Source organism: Cariama cristata, unplaced genomic scaffold, assembly GCF_000690535.1.
Source record: "Cariama cristata isolate BGI_N322 unplaced genomic scaffold, ASM69053v1 scaffold16570, whole genome shotgun sequence".
In the NCBI taxonomy this organism is placed as follows: domain Eukaryota; kingdom Metazoa; phylum Chordata; class Aves; order Cariamiformes; family Cariamidae; genus Cariama; species Cariama cristata.
Window position 1 is genome coordinate 18,215 of NW_009594264.1, and position 18,962 is coordinate 37,176.

General features: G+C 40.5%; 1 protein-coding gene across 1 annotated transcript in view; it reads right to left on the minus strand.

Moving 5' to 3' along the window:
• Positions 1 to 18,458, minus strand: part of CP (ceruloplasmin (ferroxidase)) — a 21,019-nt gene extending 2,561 nt beyond the window's left edge. Inside the window, exons 1-16 of the mRNA XM_009697479.1 lie at positions 18,202 to 18,458; positions 14,613 to 14,857; positions 13,169 to 13,381; positions 12,473 to 12,646; positions 11,623 to 11,877; positions 10,205 to 10,370; positions 9,106 to 9,245; positions 8,611 to 8,736; positions 8,259 to 8,470; positions 7,528 to 7,678; positions 5,433 to 5,645; positions 4,840 to 5,047; positions 2,862 to 3,001; positions 2,238 to 2,366; positions 1,580 to 1,686; positions 590 to 806 (exon numbers count right to left, since the gene is read on the minus strand). Of these exons, the coding sequence (XP_009695781.1) occupies positions 590 to 806; positions 1,580 to 1,686; positions 2,238 to 2,366; positions 2,862 to 3,001; positions 4,840 to 5,047; positions 5,433 to 5,645; positions 7,528 to 7,678; positions 8,259 to 8,470; positions 8,611 to 8,736; positions 9,106 to 9,245; positions 10,205 to 10,370; positions 11,623 to 11,877; positions 12,473 to 12,646; positions 13,169 to 13,381; positions 14,613 to 14,857; positions 18,202 to 18,356 (2,851 nt within the window). The 5' untranslated portion in view covers positions 18,357 to 18,458. The remainder of the gene's footprint in view (positions 1 to 589; positions 807 to 1,579; positions 1,687 to 2,237; positions 2,367 to 2,861; positions 3,002 to 4,839; positions 5,048 to 5,432; positions 5,646 to 7,527; positions 7,679 to 8,258; positions 8,471 to 8,610; positions 8,737 to 9,105; positions 9,246 to 10,204; positions 10,371 to 11,622; positions 11,878 to 12,472; positions 12,647 to 13,168; positions 13,382 to 14,612; positions 14,858 to 18,201) is intronic.
• Positions 18,459 to 18,962: the final 504 nt, after the last annotated feature.

Genomic DNA, 18,962 nt, shown 5'->3' on the forward strand with positions numbered 1-18,962 from the left:
AGAGAAAACAAAAAGATTTTGTTTATTGTTATTCTTTGAACTTCGTAGAGTACAAGATTTGAAAGCCAATGCCAGGCAAAAGTCACAGCTTTGAATGGTATATAAAACCAAAACAATTGGACAACATATTATGAATTGGTCTGATCAGATTCCATATTTAACTAGAAAGTAAGACACAGTTAAAAGAAAAGTTCTTTGCTGTCTACCATTGCGAATACTGCAGTTTTTAAAGATCTGCATTTCCTGCAGCTGTTTGTAAAGGGTAAGCTTTACCAGGACATGCTTTTGGGATGCACGTCGCCGTGCCAACTTATCAAGAACAGTTGTTTGCTGACATCAAATCAAACTTTCAAATTCCATTTTTACTCTTTCCTCAAAATTTCCATGTGGGACCATTTTATAGGTTAAAAAAAAAGAGTAATTCAGTGACATTAGCAGTGTTTTCAAATAGTTTGAGTGAAATTTTTCAGGCCTTCCACCCTGGAAGTGGAAATTCAGAGGGGATGAGAAAGTCAAATTTATATGCAGTACTTTCAAATGCATAATTTTATAGTTTCCAGAGTTACATTAACTAAGTTGGGAAACATACCATGCATTTTATTACTTTCAAGGAATTCTTCATCCTCTTTGTCAACAAGGTGTGAGTTGGTAGAATATTTTTTAATGTTTTCATCCAAGTACCACGACTCATTTTCATCAAAAACCATAAAAAGAAGAGCAAATTGAACTTTCTTTTCAGTATGAAATGATGGCAGATAGTGTCTATGACACACAACAAGTGTGCCTATTAATCCGCTGTAAGTATCCTGAAATTAGAAATGAAAAATCATATAATTACAAGATGTAACTAAGCAGAAGTGCTTTTAATGTCAGACATGAATCCTCCTACTTTTTTTACAGCTGTCAGTGTCTGGGAATAAAGGTAGCCAGTGTCAGACAAACGAGGTTATTTCTTCACTGTTACATGCTACCAATGGATCAAGTTCAGTGGACTATGAAGAGTAACTGCCTCTCTTTCATCTCATGCTAGAAATAAACATTTATTCCATTTTAATTTCTTGCTCATCTTTTTTTTTTTTCCCAAATTATTTCTAGGTTTTAGGATTTTGAACTTGGTTTCCATTCAAAATAGACTTCTTGACATTTTTTTATTTGTGTTTGCTGAGACATGAAAGAAGGAATACATTCATTTCTATTAAAAATTATTAGTCAAGTTAATGAGTGCTTGTACAAAAAAGGCAGATTTATGTTCCATAGTTGCATGTTAGTTTTCCCACACATGACTGATTAGATATTGAGCAAGCTATAAAGTATTAACTTTAAGAATGAAATCTGAGTGAGGTGATCTATACCAACAGCAGTAGAACCAAGGAGCAAGAACATGAAGGGCTGTGACTCTCAAATTCTGCCCTGACTTTCTTGCATTATTCAAGAGACATTTAAATTAAAAGGTATGGTAATGAGGGGGATGACTTGACAGAGAAAGCAGAAATAGTTTCAAACTCATCTCCCTTTTGCTGTAAGTATACCTGTGTGGAAGTCACGAACAAAACCCTTTAGATTGATACTAATAATATACCTTAACGATGTCCACAGTTGAATGGTATGCCCATGGAATACAATGTGGATCTCCTCTCTCAGAACTAGATCTCTCTGGGATTTTCCAGACATACATTTTTGTTTCACCTGAATTAAATAAATATAAATGAATTTTAGAAGTTTTCTGGCCTATAAAAGGTCATCCTGAAATAGATGTTATCTCCATTTACAGCTTATACACTTCCCAATTACTGCACTGACTAGCCGGCTGGTGTTTCCCTTCTGCAGATCCCTGACTCTTCTTGCCAATGATATTTTGTGTGGCTGCACTGTCCTATTTTTTTAAATAAAAAAAATTGTGTCTTTTGTAAAGATCACAGAGGAACTTCTGACATAATAGCTAGCGTAAGCTATGCTCTTCCTGTGTAGCCAAATCTGTTTGCTTTCATGAAAGGTGTAGCCACACTGCGTCAAGAAAATCACTGATCTGTCAAGGGCTAGGATACATAGTAGTTAGCAGGGCCATTTTATTTAATTGGAGAAATAGTTGTCATAATCAGCACCAAAAATTTAAGAACCTGAGGTAAAAACAAAAATGAAGTCTTTCCTGCTAGCCTAAAATGAAAGCTTGCTAAAACCTAAACCTTACTAGAAGGCTTGATGTTACCTGCTAGAAATAAACAAGGATGCTTTGATACCTGGGTTAGTTACAGCAACAACAGAACTGTCTGTTTTCACTCCATGGGCGTGTATAGAATAAGGTCTTGATGCCAAGTTCTTAAAAACTATTACAATTTTATCGCCAATATTTGACATAAGCAGTGGCCCTGTTGGATTGAAAAGAAAGATTAACTTGGTTTTACAAAAGATCAGAACAGAGAGAGAGAGAGAGAGAGAGAGACTGTTGTGTTCAAATACACAATGACATTGGCTCATAACTCTGCTAAAAACGATAGATGGATGACATCCACTATGCTATGCCAGCTTGAGTAGCAGAAGTTAGGCGTTGAAGTAGAGGCCTAAGTCTCAAAAGCTCTGAGCACCTACTGTGTATTTGAAGTCAGTTTGGATGCTGCTGCTGAGTTTTATGCTAAGTACTGCCTAAATACTAAATGCTAAATGTTATGTTAACTACTGACCTGTAATCAGGCAGCAAACTGGGAGGGTTTTTTCCTTGTAAATCGAGCAATGTAATCTCACAAGGAAAGCACCATAAAAGAAGTAGGTTTGAGAACTATCCTCAGTATTACTCAAATAGGATCTTCCTGTTTTGTTTCACTGCATTTTTCCCATTTCAAAACTGAACTTCATGATGACTGTACCTTGAATTTCCAGGTGCTGCTGCTCCTCAGGTCTGTTTTTGGGAGTACAGAATGTCTGATCAGTGTACTCACGATAGACTACCTTTTTGTATTTTGAGCCAATGAATTTATCTTCTTTATTTAGAAATGGATTGCCAGGGCTGAAAACAAAAAAAAAAAAACAAACACAAAAAACAACAACAAAAAAACCCAGAGATAAGAATATGTTGTACATTCCTTCATGTATTTTAAAAAAATTTTTGCAGGTATTTCAATTAACCATCAAACAAAAATCTCTCTCAGTGAAACAGTAATCTCATAGACCACTGGTATCTTCAACATGAAAACATTCTTGTTAAGCTGGGATGTTTCTCTTAAACTGGAAGGTTAAAAAAAAAACCCACTATAAATAGACTAAGTCTATATAGTATTTGCGAGACTGCTGAGTACTTGGCTTGGCAGATATTTCAAATTGCAAGAAGTCATCCAGCAATTTGCATACCGAAAAAACAGAACCATAGAATAGAATCATTTAGGTTGGAAAAGACCTTTAAGATCAGCCACCTGGGCACACTGCCGGCTCATGTTCAGCTGGCTGTCAACCAACACCCGCAGGTCTTTTTCCGCCGGGCAGCTCACCAGCCACTCGCGGGGCAGCTGCCCAACCCGTTGCCCCCAAGCCTGTAGCGTTGCGTGGGGCTGTTGTGACCCAAGTGCAGGACCCGGCACTTGGTCATGTTGAGTCTCATACAGTTGGTCTTGGCCCATCGATCCAGCCTGTTCCTGATCCCCCTGCAGAGCCTTCCTGCCCTCCAGCAGATCAACACTCCCACCCAGCTTGGTGTCATCTGCAAACTGACTGAGGGTGCACTTGATCCCCTCAAAGACACGAAACAGAACTAGCCCCAAAACTGAGCGCTGGGGAACACCAGTTGTGACTGGCTGCCAACTGGGTTTAACTCCATCCACCACCGTTCTTTGGGCCTGGCCAGCCAGTTTTTTATCCAGCGAAGAATACGCTTGTCCAAGCCATGAGCAGCCAGTTTCTCCAGGAGGATGCTATGGGAAAGAGCCTGCAGTGACTTCTGTAGATCTGAAATGAAGTCTAAAACTTGTAAAGCTTAAGTGCCTTGCGGAAATGAAACGTGAGGGACTGATTCTCTGCTGAGATCATGGGGGTTGGAGACAGTGGGGGGAGAAAAGTCTGATAACAGCGTAGTCCATATTACTTATGTCTTACTACTGTGACAGAGTCCACTGTGGTGCGCAAAGCAAGGAAATGTGCTATTAAGTTGAGGAAAAAGAAGAAAATACAATTAAGTAAATAAAAAAATACAGGCAGTTACAATCTACTACTTTAACCTGAGATAAAAGTTATACAGGTGGAACACATAGAAATCCATCAGTTCATTGTTTAGCCTCTTCTGCTAATCAGCATGAATTATTTGATCCAATCAGTTCCCTCTCGTTGGGATTCAAATACTGGGAATAAAACACCAAGGCGACAAGCTTCATAGTGAATGGCTTTGGTCATGGACTTGCCTTGTGTAAGCTACTGAAATTGAGAGGAGTAAGAAAGAACCTTACTTAGAGAACAGATAAACATGAGCCAAAGACATGTTAGATATTGTAAGTAATTGAAGGACAAAGTAGTCGTAATATCTACAACTTAATGAACACTTTAAGCATTCTGCATCAAGGACTATTCAAACATCAGTAAATAATAAATGCACATGTACTATCCAGTATTCATGAAAGTCTGCAGCTGCCCCACAGAAAATTTATGCTGGACCATTTCATAAACATCATGCTGTCTGGCTCATAGTTAACGTGGCAACATTACTGGAGAAGGACCACAAATTTAAGTGAGCCCTAAAAATACATGTGCAAAGAAAGGGTGCCTAGAAATGCCTGTAGGAGGAAAAGGTTCAGAGGAGAAGTAAGTTGCTCTTTTTGCTTTTTTGCATTTTTTTTTTCCTTTGTGTATATTCCAAAGTACCTTTCCTCATGGTATTGATGCCGCTCGAATTCCCATGTCCTGTTAGGAGAATAGTCCCATTCAACTTCCACTGCTGCAATATAATAAGTCTTTTCATGCAAATACATAGATAGATCCACATTCCACCAATGGCATTGTTTCACCTTGTAGTTCTGTTTCATGCCCCCTGTGTAGTGATCCGTTGTCAGGCATGACACTTCAAAAACTCCTAGAGGTCATACAAGAAACAAAGACTTGAGGACAAAAGTCTGTTACTAGTAGATCTTAAGATTGTATTACCTATGTTGATTTAGTGTTTAGAGACTGAGACACAGGCTATTGCTCATATAAGATCCAAATTCTTTGCATAGTATGGCTACTTGTAGTAATAAAATTCAGCATACATAGAAGCTAGAAAAAGCAAGGCTTCAGCATTAAGAGCTTAACATCCTACGAACAGAAGTTTGCTGCCCTTCAGACACAGCTGTACACAGTCTTAGCACCCAAAGGATCAAAATATCAGCTATTTATTCAAAGCTTGTCTCTAAGCAGAAAATGTTAATAGGTAAACAGTTTCTAAACTAGTAACAGGTTTTTTTAGGCAAGATATTTACCTTCAGAATCAGGCTTCATAATGGCTGTAAGAAATGTATGTGGAAACAGATTTGCTGTGTCCCTTCTTGTTCCTTTAGTTACAAATGTGTTTTCTGAAAAGTATATCCCGTGGACATCGACTTCTGACCCCAAGCCCATCAAATGCCAGGAAACCACACTTCCTTTACACATTTCAAGACCAGGTTGGTTTCCATACATATAACCATTAATGGCTGTAGAAGATTTAAGGAAGCAAGACCCACCTTGATTAACACATTAGTTAATTCTGCAGTACCGATTAAATAATACACACTTCAGATGTAATGTGTTGCCTTAGACTGACAGAAATATCAATAGTGAAATACGTTATCACATCACCAAAACTAGAGAATCATTTCAAGCAAAACAACTTTTAAAATCCAGTGTTTAAAAACAATTTCTAACTGTTCTTTTCAATGTCTAAAGCACAGGTAGCTGACTTGACCAACTGGAACTTCCAGTGCTTTATACCCATCAAGTATGCAGGATGCATAGCACATCCTGCTTTATACCCAGCATGACCCTCCAGCCACACAGTGGAGACAGTCTGAAGTGTTCTTCAGTTTGAGTTACTAATCCTTTCTAGCTACTCCTGTGCAAAACTTTCAAAGCCTGGGCCTCACAGGTAACACTGAGTGCTCCGTATCAAGGCTCTGTAAATAGTAGGAACACCCCTGAGGTCAAAATTTAAGAAAGAGTACAAGCAGGTATGTTTAAAGATTAGGACTTATTTGCAAGACTAGCTACTGAAGATAAAAATGTTCTTTCAAGTGAAACTTGACATTTCTACAGTACCAAACTACGATCAGTGTGAAACTCAGCGCTGCCCTTTTAAAGAAGCAAATACTTTCATTCTAAGGGGGCCACACTGCCAGCAAAGGAATCCAGACTCAGCCACGGATACAAAATGAGCCAGCAATGTGCCCTTGCCGCCAAGAAGGCTAATGGTATCCTGGGCTGCATTAGGAAGAGTGTTGCCAACGGGCCAGATTATGAAGGTCAGATTGCAGCTGCTCTTGTTGAAATGCTTCAGACAAATCAAGCTGGAAAGCAGCTTGGCAGAAAAGGACCTGGGGGTACTGGCGGACACCAAACTGAGCATGAGCCAGCCACGTGCCCCTGCTGCAAAGAAGGTGAGTGGTATCCCGGGCTGCATTAGGCAAAGCACGGCCAGCAGGTCGAGGCAGGGGGGTACTTTCCCAGGCCACAGCTGGAGGACTGCGTCCACTGCTGGGCTCCCCAGTACAAAAGAGACATGGACATACTGGAGAGCGTCCAACAAAGGGCCACAAGGATGATGAAGGGACAAGAAAGCATCTCTCCTACGAGGAAAGGCTGAGGGAGCTGGCAGTGTTCAGCCTGAGGACGAGAAGGCACAGGGGGATCTCATCAGTGCATTATAAATAGCTGGAGGGCATAAAGAAGATGGAGCCAGGCTCTTCCCAGTGGTGCCCAGCGCCAGGACCAGAGGCAATGGGCACACACACTGACACACAGGAGGTCCCCTCTGAACATCAGGAAACACTTTGTCACTGCGAGGGTGACCTAGCGCTGGCACAGGTCACCCTGGGAGGTGGTGGAGTCTCCATCCTTGGAGGTACTCGGAAGCCACCTGGACATGGCCTGGGCAACCGGCTCTGGGTGGCCCTGCTTTGGCAGGGGGGTTGGAGATGATGACCTCCAGAGGTCCCTGACAACCTCAACCCGTCTACGATTCTGTGAAAATCCTCCTTTCAGCTACATCACCTGTAGGGCAGAGGTCAGTTTTCTCTTGTTGTCTGGTTGCATTCATAGGGGTTGCACATGGGCTACAGACCTAATGCCTCCTATCCACTCAAAGTGGTACGTAACAGTGCTAAATGCTCAACTGCCATGCAAGACGCTGAACAGCTGGCATTATATTTTGAACTACCACATTTAGCTGAAATTGAATTACATTCAAACATGGTTTTGTTTGCAGTGTAAAGGAATGAAGTGTCTCTGCCACTATACAGTTTCCCAGTCCCCAACATGAGATCACAAAAGTAAAAATCTTATTGTAGAAATGAATATTTAGCTAACTAATAATTTTCTTACAGTGCATTTTGTTAGACTCTTGGAAGTCCTCATCATCTTTGTCAATTTTGTTAGGATTTAATGTAAACATCAAAATACTGTCATCCAAGTACCAGCTCAGATTCTCATCAAATACTGTGGCAAGTAGAAAAAACTCCACGTTCACATTTTTCTGTTGAGAATAAATAGCACAAAGGAAAATAGAAATGAGTGAACAGAAGAGACCTGGAAAAAATTCTATGCGCATAATAATTTATGAGTATAATTCACGAAGTAGGATAGATGCATACATTGATACTTCATTCTGATAATCTCAAAACTGTCTAATTGCTGTAGCTGGTGACTAGATATCTGCTGTTAATGCTCTTTCTACCTGCAGGAACAACCTCTGGAAATTAATGTGTGTTTTTGTCTCCAAAGTCCCTACATTTTTCTAGCCATTCCCATCCTAGCTGAGACTTGAATGCCAGTGGTTGCTCACTGTGATGGTGATTTTGCAGTACAGTGTGTGCGTTTATCTGGAGCCAGACTGATTTTGCTTTTTTTTTTAAAAAAAAAAAACAAACACCAAAACCCAAACCTGCTTTCTTCATTCTCTGTATTCCCCTCAGCACATGGGTGAGACCATGATGTGGAGAGGAGGTAGTGCTGAGTGCTGGTTACTGTGGCAGGCCCTGAGGGCACAATTCAGGAGGATAAAGGAGATTCAGCTACAATAATGCAAATGCTTCCATTTTTCTTCTTTGACTGACCTGTTTTCCAGAAGGAAGGAGAGCTCCTTTCCTGCACACCAGGAGAGGACCCACAAGGCCAGAACTAGCATCTCTGACTGCATCCACAGCTGAGTAATAGAGCCAGGTTAAACAGTCTGGATCTTGGTCTGTGGGGCCCACATCTTCTGCCACATTCCACTCATAGGTAAATGTAGCACCAGGACTGACATGAGAGGCTGGAGATTCAGTACCTATTATAGAAATCAACATTAGGAATTATGCCTGATGAACCCTGTTTATTCTATCACCTTTAGTACATCAACATGTACAACAGCTTGTTCTCTGGTGCTTGCAGGATCCCCGTCTATAGCCGCACCTCTGGAGGCCGCACCGTACAATGCCCCCTCCTCGCTCTTGCGGTACCTCACACCATGGGGCTGAATGCTAAACGGGCGGCTGGCATTGTTTCGGAAGGTCACCCTGATGCTCTCACCCACTTCAGCCCTGATAACAGGTCCTAGAAAAGAGCACATGGTCCAATTACAAGATATTTCTATCAAGCGATGTATGGATCACCACGAGCATATAGCAATCAATGGCTGGCTGCTTTTCCCATTGTATGAGGAACTGCCCCTGGGCCTCTGTGGCGACAGACCAGGTCCTTGGCACACAGCCAGGCAAGCTGGGGACCACCACAGCATTGCCTTCAGGAGCTTTCTTACACCTTGGGGTGTCTCTTGGAGGAAGCCATAGGCCCAAGCATCTGCAGGAGTCAGGGAGAGCCGAGGGCCCCTCCCTGGAGGTAGAGGGGCACTGTTGGCTAGCCAGTGGAAGTGGTAGTTTACTCTCATAAATCTTTGATGTGAAATAATTTTAGATATCTTACCTAAGAGTCCAAGATGTACTTCCTCTGTGAGTCTTTTTTTATGTTCAGTGAAAGAACCATCTGTGTATTCTTTGTAAACGGCTTTTTTATAAGAGCCACCAATTCTTGTCTCACTTTGTTCAAAAAATATGCGAGATTCACTGTGTAAAAGAAATGGAAATAGATGCAAACAGTTCAAGTCATAATGCTCAGCTTTACAAAGGCAGTCAGGACCTGAACCCTGTTTTCTGAGGTATGATGTGCTGAGTTTGTCTTTTGGGTCTCCTTTCAGTGATTTGGCCACACACTTATAAGCAGTCCCATGTTAGGATGTGCAGGAATCCATTACCCTTCATTAACTTCTCTTTAAGAAAAAGACACTGTGCTGTGATGCCCTTATAAAGCCAGCATGCTTCGAGACTCACCAACAATTTCTAGTCAACATTTTGTAACCTGAAGTTTACTCTTCTTTTTCTTAAAAGTTACAAAAAATTCAGCAACAGTAGATACAAACACCAAGAATATGTAACATCTAAATAGAAAGTGAGAAGATTTAGTCTACACTTTCTAGTCTACACTTTTACTCGTCAAAAAAGGACCTTTCACTATTTTACAAGCACTAGTCAAACAATGAACTGTGCCTTGTCCCTTGCAGAGCATGTAAGTATTCTTTAACTCACAGATGAAAAACTGAGGAATCAATGTATTCAGTGAATTGATCCAGGTCTTAAATATACCTTGCGCAATGTATTTGCTAGCTGAGATGCCATTAGCATGATTTTCATCAGCTAGGGAGATGATTATGAATTCCTAGCTTTGTTCTCTAACTCAGAATAATCAACCATCTTGAATCATCAGAGGTGCTGCCTATGTATGACATAACAATTCATCTTCATCCCAGTGAAATTATTAACATTACAGTAGAATTTATAGTAAGATTACAAGGAATTCCATAGACCTAATTTGGTCTGATATTTATCCTAGTATTAATATTTAAGTAGAGGTGAGGACAATGAGAAATTCTGCTTAAAAGTTAGTTCTACTACATGGCTTACCTTATTTAGCATGTTTGTATCAATTCTGCTTGGAAAGTAAAACTTCTTTAATTAGAAGCATTTACCTGTCAGCAATTAATTCTTGTCCTGTAAAATGGTTCATTCCAGATGGGCCATAATTCCAGATGATTTCTTCAGCAGCAATGAAGTACTGTCTTATCTTTGTACTCTCATTGTGATCTGTTGTGGATTTCCTACAATCTTTTACCTTAAAAAGGGCCTGCATACCACCTGGAAAAAAATAAGGTAGAGAAAACTAGGGAGAAGGAACTGCACTGTGTTTTCTCTGTCCCTGCTTCCAAAAGCTGTTCCCTTCCCTGGAGACTTCCAATACCATTGATGGATATGCAAATCACAAATGAAAAGGAAAATGAATGATATAAAAGAATGCATGCCAGCTGAGCTAGGATGCAGAAACACAACTGTGGTATTTAAAGCAGGCAGACAGGTGTGGTAAAGGGCGTTCTGCTTGTAAAGCTGCAACTGCCATGGTAGTTACAGAGAAGGTTGGGGTGGAGTGGAAACAGTACTGTCAGTTAGTGCTTCAGTCAGGCCAGGTGCTGCCAGATTGACTATCTTCTCTCCACAGCTAGTCAACAGCTTGTGAAAACCCTGGGTCTCTGCGCCCTAGGAGGAAGGTCTGTTAGCAAATCGGCTTGCTGGAGATACATATAATACAATACAATAAAGAGAGCCCTTTTACAGCCATGGATTAGGCCAATTTGTAGGATTTAAGTCTTGGCCAGGATGCTTCAACCACATCAGAATGCTGCTTGACGTGATAGTTATTACAAAAGTTATAACCTCTGTGTAGTTCAGAATCTGTAGGTTAAACATATTCCTTTTTATATCAGACTTTTCAAATCTTGGCAAATGATTTTGAGTTCTGTGATCCTTCCTACTTTTGTGAAAAATTACTTCTCTAACTCACTTATAGGGATATAGATCATGCAAAATTGTGGAATTAGCTCCTAAGTATTTCATATTGTTATCAAAGACCGGAAGTACAGGAAGATACAGGGAAGAAAAATGCAGATCATCTCTGCTTATTAGCCAATGCACTTTCCAGAATACCTCTTTGTCAGCAGGCAAGTTAACCTGCCTGTCCTGTGTCCCTTGCCCAAACATGGAATGAGCCTCAACTTTTTTGTTGGCAAACAGAAAATTGTGATTAATTACCTTCAGTAAGAGGCAAACATCATGCTATTGTTTGTCTAAAGTCAGGGTTTGCAAGAGTGCAGCTGTGCCAGTTGCGTCCAAGTGACAACAATTTCCATTACAGACAAGAATTGCCTTGATTTCTGTGGCTACATGCTCAAGCCCACCTAATACGCTTCCAGACATTTTGGTTACGATGAGAGTTTTGTTACCTAGAGGAGAATATTGTCTGGCATATAACCAGGTCAGGACTACTGCTAAACAGACTCAGTAAACTGTTAGCTCAAGCTAAAAAAAATTCTGAGTGCTGGAACTTATTCTGTACCTTCGATATGGTCATTCACTTGGCAGCTGAGCAGCCATTCCCCAGGACTCCTTGGTATCATGACAGCATCAATAAACGTGGCTGGGAAGAGGTTGATGGTGTCAACTCGATGATGCCTCTCTATTAAGGTCTGTCCATGAAAGTAGGCTGAATGGATATCAGCTTCGTTACCCATGCCAAAAAGATGCCATTTTACCTCATCTTCCACACACATTGTGAGGTTTGGGAGGTAGCCATACATGTACCCGTTGATTGCTAAAAGAAACATTATTTATTAGTTACCTTCACAGACCTTAGGAGCTTTTCTTCAAAAGCGGGTGTCATACAACCATTGCACTATTCTTCAAAATAGGAAGAGGCTCAAAACAAAGCTCCGCACCTTGGAAAGTGAGCCAATACCAGACACACACTTCATGTGCACAACTACCTGCATGACCAGCAGTTCCTGCTCTGATTCTGGAATCTGTGTCAGAGCCAAAGGTATCTTGTTTGCTGACACTAACAGTAAAAACGGTTTTTCTAAACTGCGATATTATAGATCAGAGTTCGGGACTAAGAAACAAAACAAAGTAATACAACTCTCTTCAGAGTGCCTGGGAAATTATACTGGCAAAGAGGTTCTTGGCTCCTAAGAATTTTATATCACAACTCCAAAGGTTTGATCGTACAATACTTGCCATCATTTTTTATTTTTTTTTTTTAATTTAAAAGGATCTTTCTTAATCCTTCAAGAAAAAGCCCTGCTTTAAAAAAAATACATTATCTACAGTTCATCTTTAAAAGAGACAACACCAAAAAATATTACTTCATCATATCAGTGACAAGCAACATTAATATAATGTTCTCTCACAGTGCATTTTATTGCTTTCCTGGAAGTCCTCGTCGTCTTTGTCAACTTTGGAAGGCTCAGAACAGTATGTCCTGATATTATCCTCTAGATACCAACTGAGATTTTCATCCATCACAGAAAACATGAGGATAAATTCAGCATCAAAGTGTTTATCACTGCCCTTATTCATTGTGTCTGAAAAAGAAAGCAGTATATTCAAAGTCTTTGGCAACTAAGATTGTCTTTTAATCAGTTTTAAGGGTAGCATCAGTAGGGCTGGTCACTGTTTACTTCATATTTTGCCACTTTTCTTGAGTGTGGGCGCACGCATAAAGTTACGGACACACTCAGAAAACAAAAAGCAGTTTTGATAGATACTATAACTTTACTAAGAATAAATATTGCATGTGATAAAATTACAGCAAATCTGTTTCTTATATCAGTATTCAAACACTGTTTTGCATCACTAGCATGAACAGATCTCACTCATGGATTTGTGGATGAAGTATTCTGCAAATTATATTTGCTGTCACACACAAAATCAAACTACTCCCTATAGTATTGAAAGGCAGCTAATTGAGAAGACAAAAACCTATTTCAAAATTAACTGTAATCCCCTCTTCCAGTAAATTATTTCACTGATATTTATCGATAACCATTATCAATCACCTCAAAAATATATTTCTTTACTTACTTATTAATTTATTTATGGTTTACCTTTCCTGCAAATTATTAAAGGCCCAACAAGCCCTGAGGCAACATCTCTTGGAGCATCTATGTGGGAGTGGTAAACCCTGCTTATGCAGTCTGCATCTCCCTTAGCTGGACCTTGATCTTCTGTCACATCCCACGTATAAGTGTACTGGCCTCCAGGCTCCACAGCATCATCTCTCTTTTGCAAATCTTTGGTGTTGTCGGGATAAAAAGCACCTGAGGAATGCCATGCAGCCACCGTTAACACAACACATTCACAATATGGTGTCAGGATAGCACCTGCCATGCTTTAAAGTTGACTATATGTTGCACTAAAATGGACTGAATATCTGAATACAGGTTGTTTTTTTTTAAAAATCTTTAAAAATCAGGTAAGCAGATCTTTTCCTTCTCTTTAGGAGTCTCTTCATTTGCCTTTGAATTCCACGGGAGTGCTTTGATTAATGGCACATTAAATTTAGTCCTTAATTTATTATGAGGGCACTATGTACTTCTGCTAAAAAGATAACAATTCAAATATTCGTAAAACATTTTTTTAAATATTAATCTTGAAAACTGCTCTAAAATATTGCATATGTCATCCTGAAGGAATATAGGTGTTGGTGGAATGAGAGCAACAGAAAAAAAAAAATTTCATTGTTCCAAAAAGTGCATGTACTGCTACATAACACACTGTTCTGCTCCCAGAGAATGTGTCTATGTCAACCCACGTATTAATTGTAATGAAAAACTTAATGAACTATTAGAATTTAGGCTGATACTTCATAAATTCTTCTAATGAAAAATTTTTAGAGACTACTCTTGAGACAACATCATATTCTCAACAGTGTACACACAGTTTTTAAGGCCTACTAGTAAAACTTTCAACAGCCATAGTCTGGTGCAGAAAATTCCCCACTGCCTGATTGTGGCAAGACCAGCTATTGTAAGGGCAAATCGTTGCTAATCCCAATAGCACCCCTACAATAAATCTTAAAGTGTGTTAGACTTTTATCTCAATTTATTACTAAGCAGTAGCTGTTTCTCCATTTTCTTGTTTATCTTATATACAATAAATATATACAAATCTCGTGTTAACGATTTGGAACTGTAAGTTATCACTGTTAACAATATCTTCTTCACAACAGCATCAATTTTTCCTTTAGATATCCTCAATACCTGCATCTCTTACATACCTTTACACCCTTATTTCAGGTGAACCATAAATACTCTTATTTCAGGTGAAATGTTGATCTAAAAGCACCTTCTTTATGAATTCCACTTTTGGCTTTGTATTTCGCTCTTGAAAAAATTATCAAACTTCTTAGTTCTCATTTTAAATTGATTGTGTCCTGTTTTAAATCTTTATTTACTTGACCAGTCTTCTCTCTGATGACAGAATATCGCTTACACTCAGAGGAATGATTAACTTTTGGTAAACTCTGGCACAGAATGGACTCAAGCTTACCTTCATTTTCCTTTGTGTATCTTACACCATGTGGATGCAGCGTGTAGCTTCTGGAAGCAAAGTTTTTCAAGTGAATAGTAATAGAATCTCCAACTTCTCCCTTAATGATGGGGCCTAAAAAACCTAGCCAGGAAGGCTTGTCGACTACCACATCGTATAAATGATTGGTGTACTGAGTGTAGACAGCCTTCTTGTAAGTGCTTCCTATCCTATGTGGTCCTCTTTTGAGAAAGACTCCAGCCTGCCTGTAAAGAAAATACACAAACATCTGTAGTGTCAGATACTAATTTTATATTTGAATGATGTTAATTAGTAGGGTCTCAAATAAAGACCAGGCCTCCGTAGTCCTGTGACCAACTATATCTGTGTTTAGGAGCAATATGTCTCATTGTGAAGAGTCAGGCACCCGTATAGAGATCAACTATTGTGCACCAACCTGAACTATTTTGTAAACTGAAGATAAGGGTATTTGATACAATTTCAGGCAAATTTGAGACCATGTGGACAAGGCAAATAATAGTTGTTACTGCTCAAAACTTTTGTACTTGCATGCTTAAATTGCTGTATGATTTTCCATGGCTTGTTAAAAAAACTGATTTCCATCATCATGCTATTATGTTGACTGCGTAGTCCTTGCTCCATTGCAATGAGGAGCAGACTTTTCAGCTGCAGAAGACATTTAAGATGGCTGGACATGAACAAAACTACAAGGTGCTGCTAATGTCCAGTATGCGTGGGGGTGGGGGGGCCGGGCACGCAGAGTGCTAAAATGAGTGAGACCAAGCCCTCAGCTTCCTCATCAGTCATAGATGAAGAAGAATCACAGCCTCAGAGCTTGATTTCCCCTAATAAAGTCTCATTTTTACAGATTCAGCCCAAGAATATCAGTCAGTCAGAAAGTATCAGAAAATCAGCAGTCCTGGTTCACCAGGGAGGTCCCAGTTGACTGGACGTCAGAAAATGTGACGCCCATCTACAAGAAGGGTTGGAACGAGGGCTCGGGGAACCACAGGCCTTTCAGCCTGACCTCGGTGCTGGGGAAGGTGATGGAGCCAGGTGGGGTTCGGTCTCTTCTCCCAGGCAACTAGTGATAGGACAAGAGGAAAGAGTCTGAAGTTGCACCAGGGGAGGTTTAGATTGGGGATTAGAAAGAATTTCTTCACCAGAAGGGTTGTCAAGCACTGGAACAGGCTGCCCAGGGAAGCAGTGGAGTCACCATCACTGGAGGTATTTAAATGATGTGTAGATGTGGTGCTTAGGAACATGGTTTAGTTGTGGACTTGGCAGTGCTAGGTTAATGGTTGGACTCAATGATCTCAAAGGTTTTCACAACCTAAACAATTCTATGATTCTATATACAAACAGGTTACGTGAGAGCAGGGAATTAGCAACGACCTCCTCAATCACTAAGTGCCTTAACTGCTGGACCATTGCTCCTTGCAGTTAATGAAACACATTAAAAATGACAGCTTGGTTAGTGAGGAAACAGCCTAACCCATGCTCTAAAATGAGACTGTCGGAGACGGTATTTCACACACGCGGTACCAAAACCTCTGAACCGTGTAGCTACCATGGGTATGCTGCCCAAGCACCACCAGCTGCAGGCGAGTGGTCACCACATGTCTCTGACAGCCATCAGCTGGGAACAGCTTTGGAGCGAACCTTTGCCTGTGCTGAGGGTCAGATACCTTTCATTAAATATTTCAGTCTCTGGGAAAAGTTATCTTTGTGGAAAAAGTGCTTACATTCGCTAACTACAATGGCGAGAGAAACTGCCAGCACTGGCTGTTCAAAGGAGTAGTGGTACTGCTGGCCGACGCTGTTAGCCCGAACTCTAGAGTCTCTTTAACAACAAATCCTCCTGCACATTTCCCTGCCTGTTCCCGGAGGACTGGCTGTGGAAGTAAACCTACTGCAGGAAGCGGCAGTCCTGGGAGACAGGGCCGCACTGCCTGAAGTTCAGCAGCCTCCTGATTTCTCATTCTTACATGACGAGAAACCGAAACAACTTGGGTTTACATTCCCAGCAGGCCATATTTTGATGCAAGTTAATACTGCCCAAAAATGTGAAGTATTTCCCACAAGGCTGAGCATTGTTTGAAGATGTGGGGAAGGAATTGTTTGTACCTTGGCAAGCACAGGTCTGAAGTGTAATTAAAATGCCAATTCAGAGCTCCACAAAACTTGGAAAGCATAAACTTAGTTGCAAAGGCTCAGTTACTGGAAGTCTGAGCGCATGAAGATTTTTAGCCACAAATTAAATCAAACAAATGTTATGGCTCTTCTTGGACTGTTTAAACAGCTACCATTTAATTATACCGTATTCCTTTGAACAGGTACACCGCACTCTTCCCTTCTCCTGCTTTTCCCTGCCTCTATAAATATCAATCTCAATACAAGCATAGCCTCAGAGTTCAAGGGTTCAGGAGGACAAGAAGAATCGGAGAAGCTGAAAATGAAAAGTACAATAAAGGAGACCATCTCTATTGCAGGCATACGACCACTGTAAAACTGGAATTAATTTAGCATGCCGAAGGTTGTCACAGAGCAGAGAAAAGCAGTGAAAGTGCAGGGAACAGTGGTGGCTTGTTGTATTACAACACTGCTTTGCAGTTGTCAGATGAGGTGCCCTGCTTCCACCATTTATCAGAATTAGTAGCCTGCTGAATCACCGGCAGTGTCTTACATATCACTCAGTTTATGAGTTAAAAAAAAAGAAAGTTGACCACTTCGTCTCATGCCCGATGAAGTGGCAGATTATGGCCGAGATATGAATGGCTCTCACGACAGAAAACAAACTACAGGAAATCTTCTAATGCCTCATCTACAGACTAAATAAGAACTGTACTTTTGAGATTTTTCTAATATCTCTCTTCATTGTTTTTATTTTAGTATGGTCCTATTTCATTTTAAAGGTACCGAAAAAAAAATAGAAGGAACATTTTTTTCTCTCTCAAATATTTCTCTAATGCCTTTTATATCTTTCTTGATTATTCATATCTTCAGGGTGCTCCCCTCCTCCTCATCATACTCATCCTCATCCTACTTACTGCTCTCACTCTGCACAGGACCCTCCTTGACTTCTAACAAGCAACCCAGCTCCTCCACTGTGGATGGAAGGACCCAGCTGTGCCGCCGCACTAGTGAAAACGACCACTGCCAACAATGAATAACTAAAAAGGAAACCTATGTCCAATGGGAAAGTTTTAAATTTGTCAATCTTCTGCATTTAAAAACATAACAGCAAAAGTCTTGTCTTCAGCACTGGCACCTTAGCCGTTGAAAATTAAACTTCATTAGACATTCAGGGTCTTTTTCTAGTCTCTACTTAGTAAACATTTCATTGCAACAAATTCACAAAACCTCTACATATTCCAATGCTTTTAATTAGCAAGGCATTGGAATGCAATTCTCAAGCAAGCCAGGAAAAAAAAAATCAAAATTCCTTTATATGTCTGACAGAAAAATCCACTGACACCAACACGATTCTTTTCACTGCTTTCACCAGGTTTTCAGTCTGGCCCTAGTGTCTAAAGCAGACAATGCTGTAAAATCAAACTCAACTAATGATGTAAACTGTTTTACTTACTCTTCTTCTGCAAAAAGCTGTCCAGATATGATATTGGTATTGCCAGGCGCATAGTTCCACTCTGTCTCTATAATGCCGATGTAGTACTCTCTGTTCACTGCCCCAGCTTGGCAACAGCAAGAAACCAGCAGGCAACTTAGGAAGAATGGCTTCATTTCGCATTCATAAACCTTGTGGAAAATGTGACATAAAAACACAGGACGGACACATGCAGTTTCCCTTTATATGTTCTTGTCTCTCCCACCTCCCCCCCTCCTTACCTCCCCCCTCCTGTTTGCTTTGGTGAACACAATAAAATGTTGCACAATGTCTCTGTGTGTCAAGAGTAAACAAAAGATTCTGGTAACCTCGTCAGTTCAGATAATCTTCAAAGAAATTTTTTCAATTTCTGCCAACCTACTATCACGTAAATTACCATTTAGACTGTTACCAGACTGTAAATGTTGTGGCTGAATTGAAGGTACTGTAGATTTAAATGGATTTACAGACTTAAGGTTAATTACATTCTTCATTATCTTTATTACTCTATAGTTTGTATACTACTGAGAAAATAATTTCTGTGACATGTGGCACAAGCAAACAGCGTTTTATGTGCACTGTGAAAAGCGGTGAACGCCACCCATTTTCCCCGGTGTACCTGGTTCCACGCGGACGGAGCCGAAGGGCCGGCAGGCCCACAGACAGGCCCAGGCCTCCCGCAGCCCACGGCCCACGTGGACGGGGCTGAAGGGTCGGCAGGCCCACAGACAGGCCCAGGCCTC